The sequence below is a fragment of the Callithrix jacchus genome, chromosome 3, assembly GCF_049354715.1.
Source record: "Callithrix jacchus isolate 240 chromosome 3, calJac240_pri, whole genome shotgun sequence".
Taxonomy (NCBI): Eukaryota; Metazoa; Chordata; class Mammalia; order Primates; family Cebidae; genus Callithrix; species Callithrix jacchus.
Genome location: NC_133504.1, coordinates 41185555 through 41209964, shown reverse-complemented (window position 1 = coordinate 41209964; position 24410 = coordinate 41185555). Strand labels below are relative to the sequence as shown.

Here is a 24410-nt window from a genome sequence, read left to right as displayed (position 1 = left end):
TGTCAAAAGTCTTAATTCTGTTGGTTTCATTATGACCTTTTTTTTTTTTTTTTAGAATTTGTTTTCAGGTAAATGGGCTTAAAATTACATTATTATTCACATTTGGAAATTACTCATGACTCAATTTATTACTGGATTCTTTGGAGCTCTTAACGTATTCAGTAAAAGGAACAAGAACTTTGGAGCCTAAGATTTAAGTGTGGGTCTATCACTAACCTTGGGTGTTTCCCCAAATCACTGTACTTCAGCTTTTCTCATCTGTAAAATGACAAAAATGATACCACCTAGGAAGCACTTAATAAATGTTCACATCTCAGACCTAGAAATAGCTACATCTTTTAGCTTTTATTAAGCTACATATCACAGCATTAAGAAAAAAATTTGTTAACAACTCACATATCACACTAAGTGCTTACTATGGTATTGCTGTAAATACTTTGCATATATTATTACTTTATTTAATTTTACACCACCCTATAACAGGTTATTCTTATTTTACCCATTTTTAAAGATCAATATAAAGGGTCAGAAAGGTTAATTGCCTTGCTTATGTAATGTAATGTGTGCCAGCATTCAAACCTCGCTTAGTCTCATTTTAAAATTCCACCTAGCTCTTATGTTGTCCTGCAGAATATCACAGCAACACATACATAATGGTAGTTTACCGTAAGTGCTCACTCCTCTTGGGGCATGAATTAAGCTAGTGGCTAAAATGCACTATATCACTTAATTTTCACAATAACCTTATGAGACAGATAATATAATTTGGGGAAATTGAGGCACTGAGAGATTAAATTCTGAATCCAAAATCACAGTTCGTTAACTACATGGTCTAGATTAAAACTCAAACATACAAAACATCTATTTCCCTTATAACTATAGAAAGTATTATTTCTCTTACAAACAGGATATTCTAAGTACTACCGAGTTCACCAATAAGATAAGATATAATTATTAGACATAACCACCTTTTATGGATGCATTTCCCTCAGATCCTGGTGAAAAAGAATCTTCAAGAATTTGTTTAAGAGATGATGATGATAGACTTGTTAAGCATGAATCCTGTTTTTGCAAAAAAAAATATATTTGCCAAGTAAGTTTAGTTACCAACATTCGTGGGAACAATAGCATTATTAAAACTACAAATTCTGAAATAGTGCATAATTCTGAAATCTGCATGATTGGGCATTTGCTGCTGAAACACAAAATGCGATGAGCCAGTGGAGGTGAGTATGCTTTACTTTCAAGCCTTGATGTCTTGGTCATTAAAAGGGGCCACTGAAAGCGTTATTCAAGTTCTTTACCTAACTACCACCACCTCTCTATTTGATTTTACCAATTTTCAGAACTCTTACTACCTTAAAACCAAATTTCATATAAATATGTGATTTGGCCAAGATTTGATTTTGATAACTCTTCCTACAATTATCCTTTGAAGGAAAGCATAAAGAAGACAGGTAAAATACTTAGTTCCAAGCAAATATTACTAGTTATCCAAATGAAAGCATTTAATAAAATCAAGTAAGCAGCTACTTCCAAATATTTTAGATAGAAAAAGCACATAGATTGTATGCACTTGAGTTTTCCTCAAAATTCTGAAAATTATATCTGAAATGAAATAATTATATTCGTGGATCAAAGGTAAATATTTCTTCTTAGAATCATCTAGCCTAAATGTGATATTATACTGTAAGAAGTTCAACTTTGTTGTGCAAATATTTTAATTTTCTTTCCCCATGATATTTTATGGGTACAAAGGGAATTATATGTCAAAAGCAATGGAGAGAAAACATTTGAGAAAATGGAAGAAGGCTGAAACACTGGAGTTTAACCCTGAAAGACAAAGCTTCACCTGAGGAGATCTGCAAATTAGTAGCTTTTTGCCAGAAGGCTGTCTGCAATCTATGGAGCTCAAGTAATAGGAGGCTACAGCCTTGGTGGACTGACTTGAGGGGACAAAAGATAGAGTCTAGGACCACCAGATCAGCCAAAATAGCAGAGGACAGTGACCACAAAATCTGCATATGAAATTCACCAAAAACCTTTGCCACCTCTATCTGTGGCATAAGGGAGACCTCAGTGGATCCTGTAAAATCAGATCCTGTATACATCTATATCTATTATAGATGTATACAGAATGTATATCTATAATATGTATTTATTCTAGTCTTTTAATTCTTTACAAGTCTAATATAAAGAATTAAAGGGCTCTTTAAAAAATGTTATAACTTTATTATGGGGATTGTATGATACGTAGATATATACGACAACAATAGCACAATGGATGAGGGAGTATATGGAACTATAAGCAAGGTTTCTATATCAAATGTGAAAGAATACAATATCAATTCTAAATAGACTGTGATAATTTTTAGATGTATTTTGCAACCCACTGAGCAACTATGAAAAATGTAATGCAAACAGATATAAATGGTCAATAACAATAAAAAACTAAAAAATTCATTATTATATCCTCAAAAAAAGGCAAGAAAAGAATAACAGAGAAACAACAATAAAAACAAAAATTTTAAAAACCAGATAAATACTGACAGAACTAAAGAGAAGTACAGAGAAACCGATAAACATATAGGATACATTAATACCCCCTTAGGTTTACCAGTTGGTAACTGGTAAACAAATGAGATGAGAAGTCGATAAGATAAGAAGATCTGAATGATATTACCAACCATGTTGACCAAACTTAAATTATAAAACATTATATTCAACACCTGAGGAACACATCTACTTTACAAATGCAAAAGAGACTTTCATTAAGATACACTAAGGCTAGGCTGTTTAGCATTAATAATTAAAAAGAATCCATTTCTGTTGTTGTAAGTTAACCGGTTTGTGGTAAATTGTTACAGCAGCTACAACAAACTAGCACAATATTCAACTGACCAGATAATTTTCTCAAATATAAAGTAATTGCTTGGGATTCGCCTTCTGGTTTTCAGAACAAATTAAGAAACAGCCTGGCGGTGTCAGCTAGACCTGTATCAAATTGTCGGCTGTACCAGTAAAGTTCAACTGCAGAACAAGGTTTGAATTGGTAGCCTATTGTGCTTCCTAATACTTCCGGTCTGAATAAAGGGGGTTCCCTATTCATTCACAACACAGAGGAGCTCCTCTCGGCCCCTTCTGCCTCACCTCCCAAGGAGCAGATCCTTACACACCAACACTGCCGACAAGCGATGAGAAAAAGAAAGCAGCTTAGCCAGGGAGCATGCAGTACCTTTCCCCCAATTTGCCCAAGCAGATTATGGAGAAGAAATGTTCTTCCTATACTTTTCCCTTCTGTCATGCTCAGAAGAGAAAGTTTACTTCTCATAGTGAAATACTAAGAGAAAAACGAAGTGTTCTCCCTTAATAACAATGCATAGTAAACTCCCTGAGGGAAATCTGAAAGGCCACACTTAATGCTATTGGAGCATAATCCAAAGAACACAGAACAGTGCCATGAACATTCAGCACATATTTGTTGAGTGAATATAATCAAATGAATAAAATGACACTGTTGTTCTTAGCCATAAATTACATAATTCAAAGATACATAAATTTTAAAAATTATTAAAGATAAACACTATATATAGATTCAGAAAAGCAACACTTTTTGACATTTTACTTTCTCTAAAACTGGATACACTACAATCACTGGTATGTTACAGTTTAACTAGATTCATTTCCTTCTTCCTTACTGGTATGTAAAACAATGCTACATCTTACAATTCGTGCAGGTTTAGACTTGGTGGAATACAGTGTATTTTAAAAAATTATTTCCTTATCAGTTGCAGAAGAAATATGTAAAACACACACATGCATACAAATTCATTCTCTCCCTCTTTTTCATAATTACATAAAAAAGCATAAATTCAAGAACGCAATTCAACAGTTTAGCAGTAGTGCTAACCTCAGCATCAAGGTTTTCAGAGAATGCTTTTTTCTCAGCTTCTAATTGTGTGCCATTTGGCATTGGAAGAGAAGAGGGTGAGGAATGTAACTCCAATTCTTCACTGAGGGCAGTTTTATCTTCTAGTCCATCTGTCTCCTCTCTGTGGCTATTCTTTTTTAACATACTCCTTGGCCGAGGTGATGGTTTAAAGTGATCATCTGTGTCAAGGCTGTTGTTTTCTGCTGAAAAATAAAATGCTTAAAATGTGTGTACCAAAAAGTCACCATGGCTTTATCTATCTCTCTAGGTGCCACCATACTTCCCTCCTGTGCCCATGCCCCTTACCTCTCTGTCCCTGAAGAGTCTAGATGAAGCCCACAACTCTTTTCTATACAGAGCTCTAGTAAGGCGCAAATAAATGATAGTTAATAATCAAAGTAAAAAAAAATAGTTGTCATCCTGAAAGTAACCAGTATACTTTAGCTTCACGAGAAGTTAACTCTTCAACATTATGAACTTTTTTGTTTTTTTGAGACGGAGTTTCACCCTTGTTGCCCAGGCTGGAGTACATTGGCACGATCTCGGCTCACAGCAACCTCTGCCTCCCGGGTTCAAGTGATTCTCCTGCCTCAGCCTCCCGAGTAGCTGGGATTACAGGCATGCGCCACCATGCCTGGCTAATTTTGTATTTTTAGTAGAGAGAGGGTTTTTCCATGTTAGCCAGGCTGGTCTCCAACTCCCAGTCTCAGGTGATCCACCCGCCTCAGCCTCCCAAAGTGCTGGGTTACAGGCATAAGCCACAATGCCTGGCCTATGAACTCATAGTATTCAAAAAAAATGTTAAAACAAAATATCTTGCCTGTTTCTACCACTAAAAAATGAGGAGGTTCATCCGACAAACCTTTAGTAACTTGTACCAAGCCCTGTACAAGTTACTAAATATCATAATCAACAAAGTGGCAATGGACCTGTCCAGGGACTTTACAGGTTGATTTTTCCAAACAAAATTACAAGACAAAGGTCAGTTCTATTACAAGGACAAAGATGATGATGTTGGCACACAAGGGATAGGAGTGCTAAATCTCACTAGAAGAAGGAATCTTTTATGAGTTAATTGTTCTGAGTCCATAAAATTTCTTTAGCAGTTATTAAAATTTTGCTATTTCCATTACTTCTAAGTTTAAAACAAGAATCTAATGCTGATATGCACTCAAGCATTTGAAACATAATGGAAAGGCTTTCCACGGATATATTTTTTGCCTGAATTTTACCTGCTATATATATTTACATTTCTATTGTTCTACAAATGCATTTTTCTAAACTTCAAAACTGGTCTAAGTAACATCTTCCCCCCATTTACCTAGAAATGGGTTTATGACTGCTGCCAGAATATTTCACAGCCACACCAAATTGGTATTATAATAAATATTTCCTTGAAAATTTTAGCTACATCCTTAACTCCAGCCAAATGTTCAGCCCCAAATCCAAGGGCCCTAGATTCCTCCCTCTATTCTCCCCTATATCCGAAGCATTAATATACCCCATCAATTCTACTTGCCAAATATCTCATTTATTCCACTTTCTACATCCCTACTGTCAGGTCCTTATCCATTCTTTCCTAGATTACTGCTTCCATGATATATACAAAATGCGAATCAGATCACATCACTCCTCTCTACAAAATTCTTCAATGGTTCCCCAGGATCCCATCCTAAAAGCTTAACTGCCTTTGAACCATATAAAAGGCTTTTATGGTTTTGTCCCTCACTGTCTTGTTTATAGCCATTTTGTAATCTGTGTTCCTGAAATGCTGAGCTAACAGTTGTCATGCACACGTGCCACAATCCATCCTACCATAACATTACCCAAGCTGATCCCTCTGCCTAGAATATCCATTTCCTGCTTTTCCTTCTGACAAATGCTTGCATGTCTTTCGAGCCTCATTTTAAGTAGAGTATTATATAATGCCTGAAAGAAGGTGTTGAGTCCATTTTTATTATTGTGATGGGAACAAAACATGAGATCTACCTTCTTATTAAGTGCAAATGATAGTATTGTTAACTACAGGCACAATGTTGTATAGCAGATCTCTAGAACTTACGGATCTGCATGACTGATACTTTATCTCTGCTGAGCATGTTGATGAACAAACGCTAAATAGAAAATGAATAATCAGAACATTTATAGAGTGGTAAATTTATGCCAATACTGTTCTAAGCACTTCAAATATGTGAACTCATTTAATTACCACAAATTCCTAGAGGTAGACAACTATTACCCCATTTTTAAAGATGAATAAAATGAGAACAAGGAGGTCTCATGCCCAAAGTCACAAACGATACCAGGCTGCAGATCTCAGATTAAAGGAGAGGCATCCTGATTCCAAAGCTGATGATTTCAGTCATGTCAGTATTAAAATAAAAACATATCCTGCAAAAAATACTTTCACTTTAGAGAGCAACTGTCACTTCAGTAGTGGTTGTCAAGTCTGGTTATTATACTTTTTATCAAAGATAAGCAAGGACAGAGAAAACCTTCAAGTTCTAATCTTTTGATAAAGCATTACTTGCTACTCAGCAATATCTCACCACATTAAAAATACTGAGTTCCAAACCTATATGTAATAAAAATGGCAAAAAATTTAGAGAAGGATAAACTCATGAACTATACTCCCTCTTTCAAAGATAAATCATTCATATATAAACTTATTCATTTAAACACTTAATATATTCTATATGCCAAATATTATTTAGGAACACTAGCCTCAATTTTTACTCTTCAACATGAAGAAGCTGAGAATGACAACTATAATAAATTTTCTACAACAATCCCACTTCCAGAAGTACTGTCAAGTTCCCAGAAAGAAAAAAAATGCCTATACTTTAAGAAAAATGCTCTTTTGGTAATTAATGTATACAATTACCTAGTTAGGTAATTATTTTTATATTACACATGCTGAATATAATATTGCATATAGCATTTAGGATCCTGATGCCACCTTGTGGTTAAAATACAGTATTTCCTGATTCATTTGAACCCTTTTAACCCACCACAGGCAGGTTTCTTTGTTTGTTGCTTTTAAGGTATGAAATAGATGGATTATTGCTTTCCTAATTATCTACCATAAACTTCTAAGTATATACATCCACCTGTCTCAAACAAATTTTTAGCTGCTATATGCTAGCATTTTCTCAATAACAAAGTTCAATTATGTACCTCTTCTCTCCAGCTTTGATTTCACTCACTCTACTTGGAAGGCACATTTTAACAAGTTAATTCTGTTTAATTACGCCTCCTGTTTGCATTTCTGTAGTTTTTTTTTTTATAGTTTATGAGATGTACTTCAATAAATTCTCACAACAATTTTGCAGGAATAGAAAGAGGGCTTTTTTAGCTTCTTCATCATGAAGATAGTGAAGCTTAACTTACTTGCTGAAGTCATATATAACTAACACACAGTGGCTTTTTCCCCTGTGTCCTGGACATTATTCTAGTGTTCTTTGGTCTGCTTAGATCCTTTGCTCATTTCAAAGTTAATGAGATTGTGGGGTCAAGAAGAAAGGAGTAGATCCCTAATACATGCCTGAAATAAAATTCTGTCTGATGTTACCACTAGTATCCAATAAGCAAAGTATGAAATATTTACCAGCACTGTATTTACTCATGATATGGAAGGAGACTTTTATGAAAGTTAACATCAACTAATAATTCCTTTATAAAATAGAAAGAAGACTGAAAAACACAAAACCCTTAAATGTGCATGTACAAGTTCATGAATGGTAGCCCAGGCCATGAGAGGGCTTGGTCTCTTGTTTCATTCTATCTTTGTTCCTTTATGCTTAAAGTTCAGTAGAATTGTGGAAAATTTACTGTATTCTCAGATCACAAAGAACTTTCCTTTGGAAAACTGAATCTTAGTAGATTTTCATACATACAGAGATCAAATGGAGATTCTCTCAAGGAACACCTGGAAGCTTCAACTAACAGCAGCAGCAACAACATAACTCATCCTTCAAATATACAAATGTCAAGAAAATTTTCTGGCTCAATGTTGGTATAGCAATGACTGTTCTAAGGATTAGTCCCGATATTGCTGTAACTAATCTCTGGAGTGTGAGAGGGATTAGACAGGATTCTGTTCCAGTTCCATGCCTGCAAACAGAACTGAAACTCACAGGTCTAGGTGTGTGGAGGGCTACAGTGACGGCTGTTATGGATAACTAACGGTGCTCTGGCTTTCTATCAGGCAACAGCCTAGATGCGAGACAAAATACAACAGGTGTGTAACACTGAAGTTAAGTCTGTCTTTTGTTCTTAAATATATACTAGCCACCATATAAAAAGTTTTGGGACTGATTATTTTCAAATAAACTTTCAAGAAATGCAATTACAGTAATCCTAACAAATTACCTGAAGATGTGCTTTTAATTGAGCGAATTCTGGGTTTAGGTTTCATTTTTATTTTGTCTTTTTCAAATTCCTCATCCTTATTTTGAGATTCAGAGAGGAATTTTACAGCAATGTCTTCACACCCTTCAGGTGCTGTTTCCTCATCATTTTTGACAGCACATACTGGCTCATCTTCGATTATGTTACTGTTTGATTTCTTGGTTTTCAAAAAAGATAGTTTTGAAGGATTCTTTTCTTCATCATCTGATATATGAAAGTCATTTATTTTTTTATTAACTGAATTTTCATCTGCTGAAGTGTCGGAAAAATCACCTATAGAAACTGAAAAAGTGAAAAGAAAAAATGTTTTCAACAGTATTTTTTTGAAATTGTCAATGTTATATTAACTTAATCAAAAAGGTTACCTTAAAAACTACAAACAAAATTACAACAACGAATAGGCACAAATGTATTTTATAAATAAACCTGCAGCTCTAAAAACACAGCTAACTCAGGCATGTTTCATTGACATTTATGAAATAATAGTTCCAATTTCATTAATTTATTCAAAATGTATTTATTGTATATCTGTAGGACAGTAAACACTGTGTTTGCTCTGGAAAAATTCGTCCAAAGGTCCCTGACAATCACCCATGTAGCTTTTAACTTCGATTTTGGACTGTAAAACTTTTATTTGCAAATTACTTCATCATATGAAATCAAGAACATTTGTAAATGAAGAATTTAATTAGTAATTACTATTTTTTTCCTTAAAACTTTTGGAACTACAATTTCATCCACAACAGAATATTAGCTTTACTAAGAATCATAAGGAATGTTAAGCTAACTATACAGCAGTGATTTAACTGCAGTTATGATTGGTTTTACAGAAATCATTAACAATTATTCACCAAATTTAAAGAATAAAACATGAAGTTTAGAATTCCATATGCTTACAACTGAAACTAAAATGTTAATATTTTTACATGGCTAAGAGAAACCAAATTAAATTATAATAGTACTGATATATGAAACACGAAGAGTCTGTGGTTTTTAAATTGACCCATTATCATAGCCAAAAAAAAAATCCGATTTATAGCAAGCATTATAAAGTACGTCCAATGTGCAGCAAGGGACCTAGTTGCTAACTAGCTGTAGCACCTCCTAGGGTTGATATCTTAAAGATGAATCTGTCTTCTCCAATGCGGTTTACCACTGGCAGCCCTCCTTTTGCTGCAAACCTGGGATCAATTAATTTATATTTTCATATACACATTCAGAAAAAAAAAAACACAACAAGAAAAATCATACAACTTCTTGAAAATTAAGAGTGGCTTTCTACTAATTAAAAAGTTGAAAATCTAAAACTAGTGAATGCATGGGTATTATTTTCACATAAGTGATTTGGGAAAGTGGGTTGGTGGGGGTGCTGGCTAAATACAAAACTAAGGAAGCAAAAAGAAGAAAAGTGGTTCATTTTTCCACACTGCCACATACCAATCTCATCACTGTCAAAGTCTTCTGAGTATTCAGAACTCCTTTGTCTGGCTGAGCGAGCTGTAATTGCTCTTATTAGCTCATCCTGAAATGAGATACTGAAATCAATTTCCAGGCAAACAATGGAGGTATCATATTTACAAGTAATTCTTTAAACAATGCTTGATTAATACCTGCTTACAAACTTCAGTTTCATTCATCTAACAAATATTCCCTGCAAGCTCACTTTATACCATGTACCCACTTTATGCCTAAAACTCAATGCAGAGCAACACAGAGCTTGCAGTTAAACTACAGGAGACAGACATCAAATAAATTAATTGCAGGTTGTGATTAGAGCTGGAGGGTAACAAACAAGAAGGGGCTCAATTTAGATTAGAATTTATCAGCTGGGTGCGGTGGCTCACGCCTGTAATCCCAGCACTTTGGGAGGCCGAGGCAGGTAGATCAAGAGGTCAAGAGATCGAGACTATCCTGGTCAACATGGTGAAACCCCGTCTCTACTAAAAATACAAAAAAAAAAATTAGCTGGGCATGGTGGCGTGTGCCTGTAGTCCCAGCTACTCGGGAGGCTGAGGGAGGAGAACTGCCTGAACCCAGGAGGCAGAGGTTGCAGTGAGCCGAGATCGCGCCATTGCACTCCAGCCTGGGTAACAAGAGCGAAACTCCATCTCAAAAAAAAATAAAATAAAAGAATGTATCAAAAAAAAAACCCTGGCCTTTTGAAAGAAATTGGTATTTTTAAGAGCTCTTGTCTCAGCGTATTTCAGAAATGGATGCAATCAATATTGCAAACTCAGGCTGAGTTCAAAATTGTAGTGACTCAACAGAAAAAATTTAAACATTATGTTACAACAGAAAAAAAATTTTTATATAAAAATGGCAATTTAAGGTGGCTATCCAACTTAACTTACTAGGAACCTAACATTGAGGCTACTTTGGTGATCTTAAAACCATATAGGGGAGTTTGTAATAATGGATGAAGCACAAACATGATCATGTGCAAAACCTCAAAAGAAATGAAAGATTTGCCCCTTCTTTGTAAAGGACTGTTCCTAGAATCACCAATTTCTACACATCTAATACAGTGCTTACACTGTGAAATAACTCAAAATAAAAATACTTTGAAATACTTTACCTGGAAAGTAGTTCTTTTGGTAACTTTCGGACTCTTTGTATATGCCAAAGTGGTGCTAAAAACTTCATCACACATAGTGTATTTCTGTCTCTTTACCTTTATAAAATAGCTAATTGTTAAAATAATTCAACTTCTGATAGTGGCTGAAATATAAAAAAAAAAAAAACAGACTTTGCATACTTGAGAATTTATTTTACTACATTTGATTCTACTCTTTCCCTAAAAGTCAAACCAACTAAGAAAAGCATCTCATATGAACATTAGGCTAGATTTTCACTTAAAAATGTAAAAGGAGTTCTAGTAAAGAAGTGTCAAATTCTCACAACAAGCTTGTTAAAAAAAAAAATCATATGAAAATTATCCTAAAATAGTTTTGCAACTACTTACAAATTCAGCAAATAAATGGTTACATGGTAATACCACAAAACGCTCTCAATTAAAACAGAGCACCTTATTTTTCACCTCTCTTCTAAAGTATAATATTACCTTCAAAATAAGTCATGCCTTATTTAAAAGGCCATCAAAAGGATAGCCGACGTAAAATTATGAGCACCACCACCAAAAAAATGTGTTCATATATTTAAATATAGCGCTATTCAAAGAAAAAGATCGTCATGCTGACCCGCGAACAGCCAGCGATATTCATCGCAAGCCACTTTTTCCTCTCACAAAAGCGTTGAGAGAGCCAGGTAAAACAAAAAGACGAAGCTTTCGCGATGAGCCGCATTAAAATCACGGTTTCCCGACCTCGGAACAGAGGCCTGGCAGGGCCGCCGTAACGGTGCGCTCCCGGGTTCAGTCCCCGGCCAGGCCAGGTGGCGTCCGGGTGCCCGCCTGTTCCTCACCCCGCCGTAGGTTGAACGCCTAGCGAACGCCAGGCCGGTACACGCACAAGCGTGGTCTCTGTCCGGATCTCTAGTGGCCTCCAGGTCCTGCTTTCTGTTCCCAGCACCCGACGCCCGCGGCGAGTTCCCCGGTACCCTGAGAACCAAGAGCCTGGCCTCGGGTAGGAGCTGCTCACCTTGGGCTGCCTGGGCCTGGCAGCGCCCGCAGAGCCGCTCCTGGACCAAGCGAGAAGGAGGGACTAATAACCGAAGCAGAGGGAGGTTGCTAGGAAACAGCGTCTCCGGGAGGAAGTGACTTCCCGTCTCTCTGGTACCCAACACCGCTCTTCGGCCCAACGTGTCGCTGGGGCAACCAACCAGACGAAGGAAGTGACATCACCTTCCTGGGTCCGGGAGAGGGGTGCATTATTGGCCGCTTGTGTGCACGTGCTGTTGCCTAGGAGACAGGACCCGCCCAACTCCCACCCAGATAGCCTTACCCTGGCCAATACGAGTAAGGGTCATTATCTGCACATGTTGCAGGTAGAGCACTTTTGCCGTTTTGCCCCAGTTAGGACGTGAAGTTCTGAGAATTGAGGTACAGTGTCAGTGGATGGGACAGAATAGTACGGTAGTGACGTTTGCAGAATCCTGTTTCAGACAGCACGTTTGAATCCTGGTGCCCCTTTCCTACACAAGTGATTGTCCCAAGTTAAGGCCTTTATGACTCAGTTTCTTCTTCTGGGGGAAAAAAAGTGTACTCATAATAACCACCTGAAAGGTTGCTGTAAAATTGAATGAAATAATGCAAGTGGAATGCTTAGAAGGGTGCCTGGAATTGCATTCGGTATTAGATACGCTGTTTATGCAACTAAGCTGCAAGGGTCCTGGAGAGAAGTCGACGCCTTTGGACACAACTGAAAGACCATTTGACGTTAACTTTAATGTAAAATTTCCCCCTTTGTATACTTAGTGAGTAATCTTATTCGAATCAAACCAGACACACAAAATGATCCACTAAGCTAAAAGTCTATGTGCTACTGAAGTAAGCGAAATAAACATCATTTAATTAGCATAGATAAATCTTAAAACAAATAAAAACCAAAAATATTTATTGAAAATCTTTAAAATAACATGAATTGTTACTATTTTTAATTTTTAAAAAGCTTAATCCTAGTTGAATTGTCTGACTGAATACATTGACTAATAATTAAACTCGTACCTGACATTTTTTCCACATCTCTAAAATATGCTAATATTTCACTTATTCAATTTTGTATACACAAATCACGCTGAGATATAAACTTAATAAATCAATGTATTGGAAAACAATATGCATAACAAGAAATATGAAATTTAGTAAAATACAACGCTGTATTAGTCAGGGTTCTCTAGAGGGACAGAACTAATAGGATATATATATAAAGGGGAAGGGCTAATAAGGGAGATGAAAGACTGTTGCCAGGAAACAGTGTCTCCTGGAGGAAGTGACTTCTTCCCCAGCTTGAGTCTCTCCCATACCCAACACTGCTCTTTGGCCCAAACGTGTCACTGGATATATAGTATATATATAATTATATAATATACAAACATATATATATATATATTAACTCACAAGAGTCCCACAATAGGCCATCTGCAAGCTGAGGAACAAGGAAGCCAGTTTGAGTTCCAAAGCTGAAGAACTTGCGGTCTGATGTTTGAGAGCAGGAAGTATCCAGCATGGGAGAAAGATGTAGGCTGGGAGGCTAAGCCAGTCTCCTCTTTTCACATTCTTCTGCCTGCTTTTATTCTGGCTGTGCTGGCAGCTGATTAGATGGTGCCCACCCAGATTGAGGGTAGGTCTGCCTTTCCAAGCCCACTGACTCAATGTTAATCTCCTTTGGCAACACCCTCACAGACACACCCAGGAGCAGTACTTTGCATCCTTCAATCCAATCAAGTTGACAGTATTAACTATCACACCTTCTTCACACCAAGAGCTTTTGTTCTTCCCCACAACTTATCTGCAGGCACTGTCAGGGGAATTAAGAATTTCATAGTAGAATACGGAAAAAATGAGAGCTTTTTTTTTTTTTTTTAGAGACGGGGTTTCACCATGTTGACCATGATGGGCAGGATGGTCTCGATCTTTTGACCTCGTGATCCTTCTGCCTTAGTCTCCCAAAGTGCTGGGATTACAGGTGTGAGCCACCGCGCCCAGCCGAGAGCAAGATCTAAGCGAACGGGAAGCGTTGGGGGAAGTTCTGTCATTGCAATATCACTAGCAGCTTTATAATCCACTAAGCTATTTCCCTGAGCCTCCTTCCTGTCATTTCCTGTGGCAAATTCTGCCAGATACCTGTGGTAGTCCCCTGTCCTAAAGAAAAATCAAAAAAAAATTTTTTTAATGAGAAACAATGATTTTTAAAGGAAAATAAGCTGATTGTTTTATGTTATGTAAAATATGTGACAAAAATATATGTAACAACAGGTGTGCTTCAACAGTTCAATAACATTAAACGCTCTCAGGAATGGTTGGCTTTGTTTCATTTTTTTTCCTTAGAAATTTCATATTACTAAATGTAAATAAAAAGCCCACAGAAATTAACTGAGGAGCCTCTAAAACTCCACAAAATTATCACTTGTTAGACTACAATTAAACAAGCCAGTGGTTCCAAGGAATGGCACGACAATGTATTAATCATGAAACAAAAATTATATATAAAACATTAAGATAGCACTGTGAAATGTATGGTCATTTAGGGGAGGGAAATGGGATGGGTCCCATGAAAGCAAAAGAATATAAATAAGTAAAGCAAAACCTAATACATTTTTATAATAGCCTGACCATCTTTTTATTCTAACATTAATGATCTTTCTAACATTAAACAATTATTCTTAAATAAAAGTTGAAAACCTACCTAGAAAAGAGTCAGGATACTAAAAAGACCAACTTTTAATCTTACATTTTCCATTCTAGCATAGAACCTGCATTTTATAATAGAAAACTTTGGATTTGCCAATATTAGCTGCTGGAATGAGGTATTTTTCCAGTACGTCAAGAATGTCACAACAAATTAGCTCAGTCTCAACCTGAGAAAACAAAAACAAAAACAAATTTAAAAAAAATCAGATTGTTTAAGTCTAGAAATTCTATAAATTTTTAGACATTCTATGTCCTCTGGTTTGAGGAAGAGAGCTTAGTATTAAACAGAATTCATATCTTCCAAACTGTCTTCTTCTGTCTTGACACAAAAACAAATGAAAAATGCCCCTCAGTTATAAAAAGTGTCTTTTCCTTAATGAATGCTATTAAGTGCTACACACACACACACACACACACACACCCCCACTCACAGTCCAGCTACAGAATTGCCAATGACTAAAACTGAACACTGATGCTTCTTTGCTTCTTGGTAAATGCTGGGCAATTACATGAATTAACTTATTTCACATGGTAGCAACCATTGTGTCCATTTACATGAGCAAACAGAAGCTAAGACATTTGCCCAAAGATCATCAACTTAAAAGAACTTAATAAACAAAGCTAGGATTTGAACCCAGACAGGTTGTAAGGGACAGAATCAAAATTCAAACCCAGGCAGTTTGCCCCCAGTCCTCACATTCCTAACAATGTTCAACAGGCAATTCCTTTAGTGGTAGAGATCTATAACTAGTTAAGACACCAAAAACCTGTGGACCAAAGTTACTATTGCTACTCATCTCTATCCATTTATGATGCTGAAAATGTACACCACCTCTACACACACATGCCCAGGATAGAATATGCTCCCTATTTTCTATTAACTCATGGCACTACTGTTAAACTTTTCCAGGTTCCTCTCATGCTCCTGGAACCTCCTTTTCACTATAAAACATTCTCTCACTTTTTCTTCTATAATTGCATCCTTATCTTAGCTAAGCAAAACTGTTTTCTGAATAAACTACCTCCCTGAGGGCTTTTCAAATAGAGACTGCTCTAGGAGAAGGAAGATTTCTAAGTTCTCCTAGGTCCACACATACTCAATAACTACTCACTTCTTACTCCAAACCCTTCCTCCTCACAAGCCAATATTCTACATTCTGTTTCTCTGTTTCTGTCGTCAATAAATCTCTAGGCCCTTCTCCCACGTTCACTGAGTATCCACAGCCAACCTATTCAATAGCTGAGATCACACCAAGGTCATGTCCTATTCAACAGAGTTCTTTGCTCTCTACTCCAAGACTTTCTATTATCCATACCCCTAATTGTGCTGTTTGTACTAGAAGGCTTAAACTGTAATACCCTACTCCAAAAGGTCCATGGCTTTCTTTTGTAGTTCCTCTTCTCTTGCTATTTCTATTTAGAAACTCATCAAGACATCCAGACTCTTCTTTTTTTTAACCTTTTCTTTCTTTCTCTCTCTCTTTCTCTCTCTTTCTTTCTCTTTTCTTTCCTTCCTTTCTTTCTTTCTTTCCTTCCTTCCTTTCCTTCCTTCCTTCCTTCCTTCCTTCCTTCCTTCCTTCCTTCCTTCCTTCCTTCCTTCCTTCCTTCCTTCCTTTCTTTCTTTCTTTCTTTCTTTCTTTCTTTCTTTCTTTCTTTCTTATGCATGTATCTCATCTAAGACATCCAGACTCTTGAGCTTTTCACATCTTTCCCCGATTTATGCGTTGCTGTCTTTGCTTCCTGCTTCTCTTTCCTAGCTAGCCAAAATCCCACAGTGTAGCTCATGGATTTCTTTCTTCTGCACTTTCAACTTTCTCACTTCTTCATTCCTCTGAGACAAAAAACTTGTCCATTGATCATCCAAATTCTTTGACCCAGCGTACTTCAGAGTAATAGTAGCATCAATTCCAGCTTACAACTTTATTTTTAGAGACGGGGGTCTCATTTTATTTTTCCGACTACTGGCTCAAGCGATCCTCCTGCCTCCATCTCCCGGACTGCTGAGCCACCATTCCCGGCCCCAGCTCACAACTTCCTGTGTGACCTCAGGTATGTTACTTAAACACTCAAAACTCCAGTTTGTGCATTCATAGGTTGGGATAATACCTACCCCTTCCAGTGCCAGTGTATTTATGACACTTTGCATAAACATATAGAATAAAATTATTTCCCCACTCAGGACAGCGCCCAGTAGGGCTGGCGAGTCAGTAACTGTGTTTCCCCCACCTTTCCCTCTCCCTACCAAGCTCACTTTCCATCTTCCCTCTAATTCCCTCCCGTATTCCCTTTCATGTGTTTACGTGCCGGTATCTTCCACTAGAATCAGTTTGTCAACAGCAGCATTATTGGCAGTGTGGACAGAATCATTCTTTGCTGTGGGAACTGTCTTGTGCATAGTAGAATGGTCAGCAGCAGCCCACTCTCCACCCCATTAGATGCCAGTAGCACCTTCCAAGCTGTGACAATCAAAAATATCTCTAGACACTGTCAAATATCCCCTGGAAGGACAAAATCACCTCAATTGAAAACCACTGCACTAGAGTAATGGCTATCAAACTTTTTTGAACAAGAGCTATAATAAGAAACACTTTGTGTGTGTGTGTGTGTGTGTGTGTGTATACAATATGTGAAATAACTTCATTAAATCATCCTTACCCTTACAGCGTCCCACTCTGATATGTTTCATTCTGTTTAAAAAAAAAATAACTAGACTGAGCCTCCATAAGGATAGTAATCATATGTTTCATCTTTACACTCACAGTACCTAGGCAAATTGTGTGGCACACAAGAGGAACACAAATCCTTGTTAAATTGCAACGAATCATCATTTCTGGTAGTCAGTGAAGAGTTTTAGTTAACAGAAGAAAAACAAAAATTAAATTTGTTGTCTGGCTGTCTAGTGCTCAAAATTGACCACCACCCTTGGGAGCTTCCAGGATAAAAAGTTCTTTGCCTCTGCTCTGAAATATTCTGTGGCCTAATCCACACGAGCAAAAAACAAAAATCTACTAAGATATAAAATGTATACTACATGTATAAGCATTTGTGCACTAGGCTGTGGCCTAAAATGCCAATGGCTATGGCCAAATTACCGACAGATATAAGCCCGTGACTTAAGCCAGACACTCAAAAGAAATAAGCCTCCCTTTCCTTGGAGACATTTTCTAAAACTACAAAATTAAAAGGCAAAAACTGGGACATATTCAGGTAACAATAACCCTCTCTCTTCAAAATAACTTCTGTTGTATAAAACCCAAAGATTAAAAACTACAACATTGGATATAAAAATGGAGTCTGTCAATAAAAAGAGGAATGGGACAAATTTACATATTCTTTAAAAAAACTCATCATTTTTCTTGAAAGTACAATCGTTCTGCTTTATCTGAGAGGGGTCCATTGGCAGACCCCCTGGTGGCGGTGCTGAAACCATGGATAATACCAAATCCTGTGTATACTATGTTTTGTCCTATGCATACATACCCATGGTAAGGTTGAATTTCTAAACTAGGCACAGTAAAAGATGAATCACAGAATAGTTACAACATACTGTAATAAAAGTTATATGAATATAAATGTCTCTTTTTTTCTCAAAATATCTTACTGTACTGTACCACGGGTAACTCAAACTCCGGATAAGGCGGGACTGTTGTACAACAATCTCACCGTTTGCCGATATTCCCGAATCATTTTTAAGCTTGTCTTCTCCTCCCTTGTTTCTTTCTGTTCAACGCTGCTGATTATTCTCCAAAAGGCTCTTCTAGCTACAATCACATTTATATTTCAACAGATAGAAGGTCCTTCCACCGTCAGCTCCACATTCATCCCTGCTAATTTCTTCATTGCCTCCACCGTTTCTATGAGGGAAAAGAAAAATCTGCACACCTGCAGAATTAGCACCACGTAGATGCTGCCAAGGTGTAGTTTCTGCCTGTGCCTTCTGGAGGGGTGACATCACATCCTCCACTGCACCAGGACCCATTGAGCAACACTTGGGGCAGCAGCCAAGGGGTGCCACACCAGAAATTGGAGGCCAGTGACTTCAATGATTGCTGGGAAGCAAGCCCCAAGGACCCCAGTGCAACCTAGGGCCTTCCTTGGAAACCGTACTGCCCTCACTGCTCTGGCACCATGAGCCTGTGATGAAAGTGCAGCCCAAGCGATCTACAAAATGCCTTCAGGGTCTCTCATTGTCCCGGCAAATAGCACAGCCCTGATCCATGTCTGTTAACCCACACCCTTTGTGTTCTCTCCCAAAGACACTTTCTTTCTTTTTTTTTTTTTTTTTAAATTTTTTATTGGATTATAGGATTTGGGGTACATGAGCAGAGCATGCAAGACAGTTGCGTAGGTACACACATGGCAGTGTGCTTTCTTTTCTTCTCCCCTTCACCCACATTTGGCTTTTCTCCCCAGGCTATCCCTCCCTACCTCCCCCTCCCACTGTCCCTCCCCTTTTCCCCCCAATAGACCCCAGTGTTTAGTACTCCCCTTTCTGTGTCCATGTGTTCTCATTTTCTTATTTGTTAAAACGTGGACAGGCTGAGAAGGCTCAAAGTTTTCCAAATCTTTAAGTTCTGTGTCCCTTTTGATGATAACTTTGGTCTCTAAATCACTCCTCTTTTCTTTCATTTTCCTCTACACATTCAAGAGAATCAAGATGCTGCTTCACTATTTTGCTTAGATATTTCTTCTAGCAAATTTTAGTTTCATCATTCACAAGTTCTGCCTCCCAGAAAACACTTGGACGTGAACACAATGCAACCAAGTTCTTTGTCACTTGATGACAATTGTCACCTTTTCTCCAGTTTCCAATAACGTTCTTCATTTCCATCTGAGACTTTGTCAGAATGAACTTTTCCTTTCATATATATATATAGAAAAGAAGTCCATATATATGGAATACATATATATATACGTATATTTACATACATACATACATATACTTTTTAGAGACTGGGTCTCCCTATATTGGCCAGGTTGGTCTTGAACTATTGGCCTCAAGCACTCCTCCTGCCTCAGCCTCCCAAAGTGCTAAGATTCCAGGCATGAGACACCACGCCTGGCTCCCTCCATATTTTACAAACATTCTCTCCAGCTCTCATCTGCTGAGCCCTCACCAGAATCACCCTTAATGAAGAGTCACAGGGAGAAGACAGCCACCCACACGTCAGTAGACAGGCCTGGAATACAGCCTTGCTGCCCCACCCTCAGAAGGGATCCAACTGCTGACAACTTGATCTTGGACTCAGGGCCTCCAGTACTGTGAGACAGTAAGATTCTGTTATTGAAGGTGTCTGCAAAGACCACCCTAGCAAACTAACACAGCCTGTTAGCCCACAGATGGTGAAAACATGGAATGCACAATGGAGCTCCAGGCTTACTGTCTACAGCTCCCAAAGTGTGTTATGGAACCTTCTCGTGGGTGTAGTTATGCAAGACAATTTTTGGTGGTACAGGGCGAATAATTTCAATTTGCATAATAATGTACGTATTTTATTGGGTAAATCAGGGTTCCCCATCTCTTAGGAACCAGGCTGCACAGCAGGAGTTGAGCAGCCAGCCAGTGAGCAAAGCTTCATGTGTATAAACAGCTTCTCCTCCCTTGCATTACTGCATGAGCCCTGCCTGCTATCAGATCAGCGGTGGTATTAGATTCTCATGGGAGCACAAACCCTATTGTGAACTGTGGATGCCAGGGATCGAGGTTTTGTGCACCCACTCCTTATGAGAATCTAAGGCCCGATGATCTGTCACTGTCTCCCTCACCCCTAGATGGGACCATCTAGTTGCAGGATGACAAGCTCAGGGCTCCCACTTATTCTCCATTATGATGAGTTGTATAATTACTTCATTATATATCACATCGTAATGGTAATAGAAATAAAGTGCACAATAAATGTAGTGGGCTTGAATCATCCCCAAATCATCTTTTCCCCTTCTCCTGGGTCTGTAGAGAGGATGTCTTCCACAAAACTGGTCTCCGGTACCAAAAAGTTTGGAGACTGCTGGCGTAAATGCTTCTAAGAAAAGTTAAGCAACTTAAGATTTACATGCCACTAAAACTACAGGTTTAAACCTTAGTAAAAATGGATGCAAATAAAAACACTCTTGCTGTGGTCCCAGAAACCTTAACCATTCTATCAGAGAGATGTGTAGCTTTGAGCTGGAGCTGCCCTCCCAAATCCTGTCCACTGGAAACCCCTGAAACAAACACATGCACAACATGCACAGAAACGTACACACACATACACATGCATATACCTGCATGCACGCACACACACACACACACACACACACACACACACAAACGGTGTGATTCATACCCTCACAAAGGAGGCATGGGAGGAAATGAGTGTTTTTAAGGGAAATGAAGACAACTCAGACCCCTTGTTCTCCTGGTATTTGCACAAGTGCCTTCTCTGCAGACCATGCTTTGGTTACTTTCTTGGCTCTCCCTCTTAGTGAAAGAAACAGAGCCCCAGCCCAGTGTACCCAGCCACTTAGTGCCCAAGTAAAGTTCACAAGTTTCCTGGGAGGTCTAGTGACACGAAGGCACTGCAGAGCTTCCCCAAAAGAGGTGTCAGCTTTGATGGATCCTTGCGCCCAGGAAGGCAATAGGTGAGACATCACCATTCATCAGAAAACAACCAAAATCCAGCGAGGAAAGGCAGCAGCCGAAGGTTTTATTCTCCAGGAGAAGGAGTTCTCAGGGACTGCAAGCAGCAAACAGAAGACTTCATTGCGTGTGTGGTTAGGTGATGGCTACCTACAGTTTTCACTGGGAACTGGGATCAAGAGTCGATCAAGGGAACTCAATCTCCTACTCATCCACCTCTCTCTCTGTCTCTCTCTGCCTCCCTATCTCTTTCCCTCCTCTTCCTCTCAGCCTCCTCTCTCTCTCCCCCCATCTCTCTTTCTCTCTCTCTGTCTCCCTCTTCTCCCTATCTCTCTTTCTCCCTCCTTCTTCTGCACTTCTCTCTCCCTTTTCCTCTCCCTCCCTTCCACTGTTCAGGCAGGACTCCTGGGCCACTTTTCAGGGTACACGCAGGGCTGCAGGACCTTGGTCCCCAATCTCCCAGTGCCCTCAAGGTCAGGGCTGTGGGCCTTTTCATGTTCTCCCAGTGGGCATCCCACACTCCAGGAAGCAGAAGCTGCAGGTCACTGCTGGCTCACTTGGCACCCCCACGGGACTGCCAGCTTCCATCTTGTGATCTGCTGAGGCCAAAGCAGAAGACACGTGCCCAGGCCCGACCCTGCACCAGGGTGGGGGCAGGGGTGGGTTTGGGGGTAGAGGTGGGGATGGGAGCAGCCACTGCAAATTGGTCCCTGGCCGGCTTTCTGTCCTTCACCCTGTCATGCAAGGCCTCCTCTCCTGCCCCTCCCCCTGCCTCCCGCCACCTCCACCCCTAGGCAGCCCCAGACCCAGGCTCTGGAAGTTTCCCTGGATTCAGGAACCAAGGGCAAACCCTGGGCGCCACAGCCCTTAGGCCAGGTGCCAGCTGCCCCTGCTGCATGCTGACAAACCTTGGCTCTCACTTATGCCCCCACCAAAGCCAGCCACACCCCTCCAGTCACCCCGGCCCTCCACTGGCATAAACCACCTTCTCCTGAGTTTAGCCCTGACAGCCCTGCTTTCTGGTAATTCCCAGGTCCAGGTAAGCCCAAAGGCCAGCACCCTACACCCAGCCTTCCTGGGTGCCACTCTTGTCTGCTTGCCAAGATGCCTTAACCTGGCCTTACCAATATAGAACAAATAACAGGACCTCTCCCAGGAAGGTTTGGCAAAATACTCTCCATTTAGAAGCAGGGGCAATAACAAGACCTAGGGATGACTCGAGGCTTGTCACTCAAGCAGCAAGAAGGTCAAGGAGCCCAGTTTAATGCCCTCACCATGGAAGGATGGCCAGGGCTCCAAAAGGTCCTGAGGGAGGCTGGCAGAAGCAGATCCACCCTCCTCTTGAGGAAGCAGGCCACCACCACAGGAAGCAACAGATGATGGTATATGGGGCAGAGCCCCCAGGTGCTGTAGAATAGCGCCAGCAGTCTGCACTCAGCTCAGCCCCAGAGGAGCTGCAAGACAGACTGAGACCCTGATAGATTTGGCTCTGTGTCCCCACTCCAATCTCATTTTGAATTGTAATCCTCATGTGTCAAGGGAAGAACCCGGTGGGAGGTGACTGGATTTGGGGGCAGCTTCCCCCATGCTGTACCCCTGATAGTGGGTGAGTTCTCAGGAGTGCTGATGGTTTTAAAGTGTGGCACTTCCTCATTCTCCACTCACTCCCTCCTGCCGCCTTGTGAAGGAGGTGCCTGCTTCCCCTTCTACTTCCGCTACGACTGTAAGTGTTGTGACTTATCAGTCAATTAAACCTCTTTTCTTTATAAATTACCCAGTCTCAGGTATTTCTTTATAGCAGTGTGAAAACCAATAATACTGATCCCTTCTGTGAAGTGCCTTCTCCTTAGGCCACCAGCTTTCCCCACACTCCCTCCACTGCCCCCTGGTCTTGCTTTTCCCTTCATTAGGCCCAAGTGACCCACATGGCCAGTCCAGCCCCATCCTACTGCAGGCCTGTGTGGCTGGTGGAAAGGCTGAACTCCTTTCCTGACCCCAAGGCTGGCTGATATGCTCTCTGGATCCCGGAGGAAACTGACTTCCTACCCTCATACTGGTAGCCAGTCCTTCCAAGACCTCAAAGCTGGACAACATGAGCTGGTCTTTCTTGTTGTCCCCACTTGCTAGGGGTATCATTGGGACAGGCCTAGCCCAGGAAGCCCATGGGGACTCTGACACCAGGCTCTGCACAAACCCATCAGGACTAAGAGGGAGGTTGGGAGATACACCTACTGAACATGGTACCTGCATCTGCCCCCGTTGGTGGCCAGTGACTGGCATGCCTGGAACAAGCCAGGATGGCGCCTGCTAGCTACCCCCAGCCCCAGACACCTTGGAAAATCCTATTCGGTAGGGAAGCTGGCCCCATCAAGGCTACTACAGAGAAAGGTGAGCATGGTGTCCCGGCAGCCCCGACCAGCCAGCAGCCTGTCCTGGTGTCTCTGCCCCAACCTGTGGGACAGTGTCCCTCTCCCAGGGCACAATTTTCAGACCAAGAGGGGCCTGGCTTAGACCGCAGACCCGGGAAGAGAGGGACACCAGAGGTGTGGTGGACTCCCAAGTGCAGTCGGCATGACGATGCAGGGGACCCTGGCACTGCAGAGTTCTGCCTCTGTCACAGTTCAGCTTGCAGTAGCTGGGGGAGATCCCAAAGCCTTGCAGTCACTGCTGCACCACGGCAGGGGCCGAGACTGGCTTTCACTGCACTGAGCTACAAGGTGAACATGGACTGGCCCACCCTGCAGGGCACACAGCACTGCTTCTGACCAGGGCACCCCATTCACAGCTAGGTACATGCAGGAGTGTGCTCCCACCTCAGGGCCTTGGTTCTGCCAGCTCTACTTGGAATATGTTCTCAGTTCTTTCTAGGCTTCTAGAAGTATCTGGGCCAGGGCTCATGGCTGGACGAGCACCTGTGACCCCACAACCCAAACAAGCTTCCCATCCTTGTTTTCTTTTTTATCAAACTTATTATATGACTTACATCCCTGGTAAGTGTGCAGCTTGAAAGACTTTCACAAATGGAACACATCAGCCACCAGATCACAAAGTCAAGCACGCCCAGCCCCTCCCAGTGCCTCCAGCCCCTCAGCTAGTATTCGGAATTCTGACAACACTGTGAGCCTGCCTTTTGTACTTTACACTTA

General features: G+C 40.2%; 1 protein-coding gene and 1 pseudogene across 11 annotated transcripts in view; both read right to left on the bottom strand.

Moving 5' to 3' along the window:
* MAP9 (microtubule associated protein 9) overlaps positions 1-12009 on the bottom strand; it is a 30334-nt gene extending 18325 nt beyond the window's left edge. For 4 of the 11 annotated variants that reach the window (XM_035292822.3, XM_002745394.6, XM_035292827.3 and 1 more), the window contains exons 1-6: positions 11938-12009; positions 10917-11059; positions 9779-9863; positions 8303-8623; positions 3911-4134; positions 969-1062 (exon numbers count right to left, since the gene is read on the bottom strand). In XM_035292822.3, the coding sequence (XP_035148713.1) occupies positions 969-1062; positions 3911-4134; positions 8303-8623; positions 9779-9863; positions 10917-10991 (799 nt within the window). In that variant the 5' untranslated portion in view covers positions 10992-11059; positions 11938-12009. Of the gene's footprint in view, positions 1-968; positions 1063-3910; positions 4135-8302; positions 8624-9778; positions 9864-10916; positions 11060-11538 lie in introns of all 11 variants that reach the window. The other 7 variants (XM_035292826.3, XM_035292828.3, XM_078367833.1 and 4 more) reach the window with 4 other exon arrangements.
* Positions 12010-13742: 1733 nt separating this feature from the next.
* On the bottom strand, positions 13743-23544 carry LOC100399884 (14-3-3 protein epsilon-like; annotated as a pseudogene).
* Between the last annotated feature and the right edge of the window lie 866 nt (positions 23545-24410).